This window comes from Penaeus monodon, chromosome 24 (assembly GCF_015228065.2).
Source record: "Penaeus monodon isolate SGIC_2016 chromosome 24, NSTDA_Pmon_1, whole genome shotgun sequence".
Taxonomy (NCBI): Eukaryota; Metazoa; Arthropoda; class Malacostraca; order Decapoda; family Penaeidae; genus Penaeus; species Penaeus monodon.
The window spans coordinates 9,524,410-9,524,622 of record NC_051409.1 but is presented as its reverse complement, the minus strand read 5'-3'; the positions used below and the strand labels follow the sequence as shown (position 1 = coordinate 9,524,622).

The window sequence follows — 213 nt, the reverse complement described above, 5'->3', positions numbered from 1 at the left end:
TCAGATCACCATCTAACGCCGAGCCGTTTCCCCACAGGACACTGACGAGGCTGTCTGTGAGTGCGACAGCGAGGGGGAAGTCTGTGGCTCTGATGACGTCACCTACGAGACCCTGTGCCACCTGCTGGAGAAAACGGCAGATAATCCCGAGCTCTTTGTGGTGGTCCGCGGCCCGTGCAAGGCAGGTGGGTCGAGGGTAGCTTTGTTGATGAT

At 58.7% G+C, this 213-nt stretch overlaps 1 protein-coding gene across 1 annotated transcript in view; it reads left to right on the top strand.

Moving 5' to 3' along the window:
- Positions 1–213, top strand: part of LOC119588547 (insulin-like growth factor-binding protein-related protein 1) — a 16,179-nt gene that overhangs the window by 13,112 nt on the left and 2,854 nt on the right. The window contains 1 exon segment of the mRNA XM_037937187.1: positions 38–185. Coding sequence (XP_037793115.1) covers positions 38–185 — 148 coding nt within the window.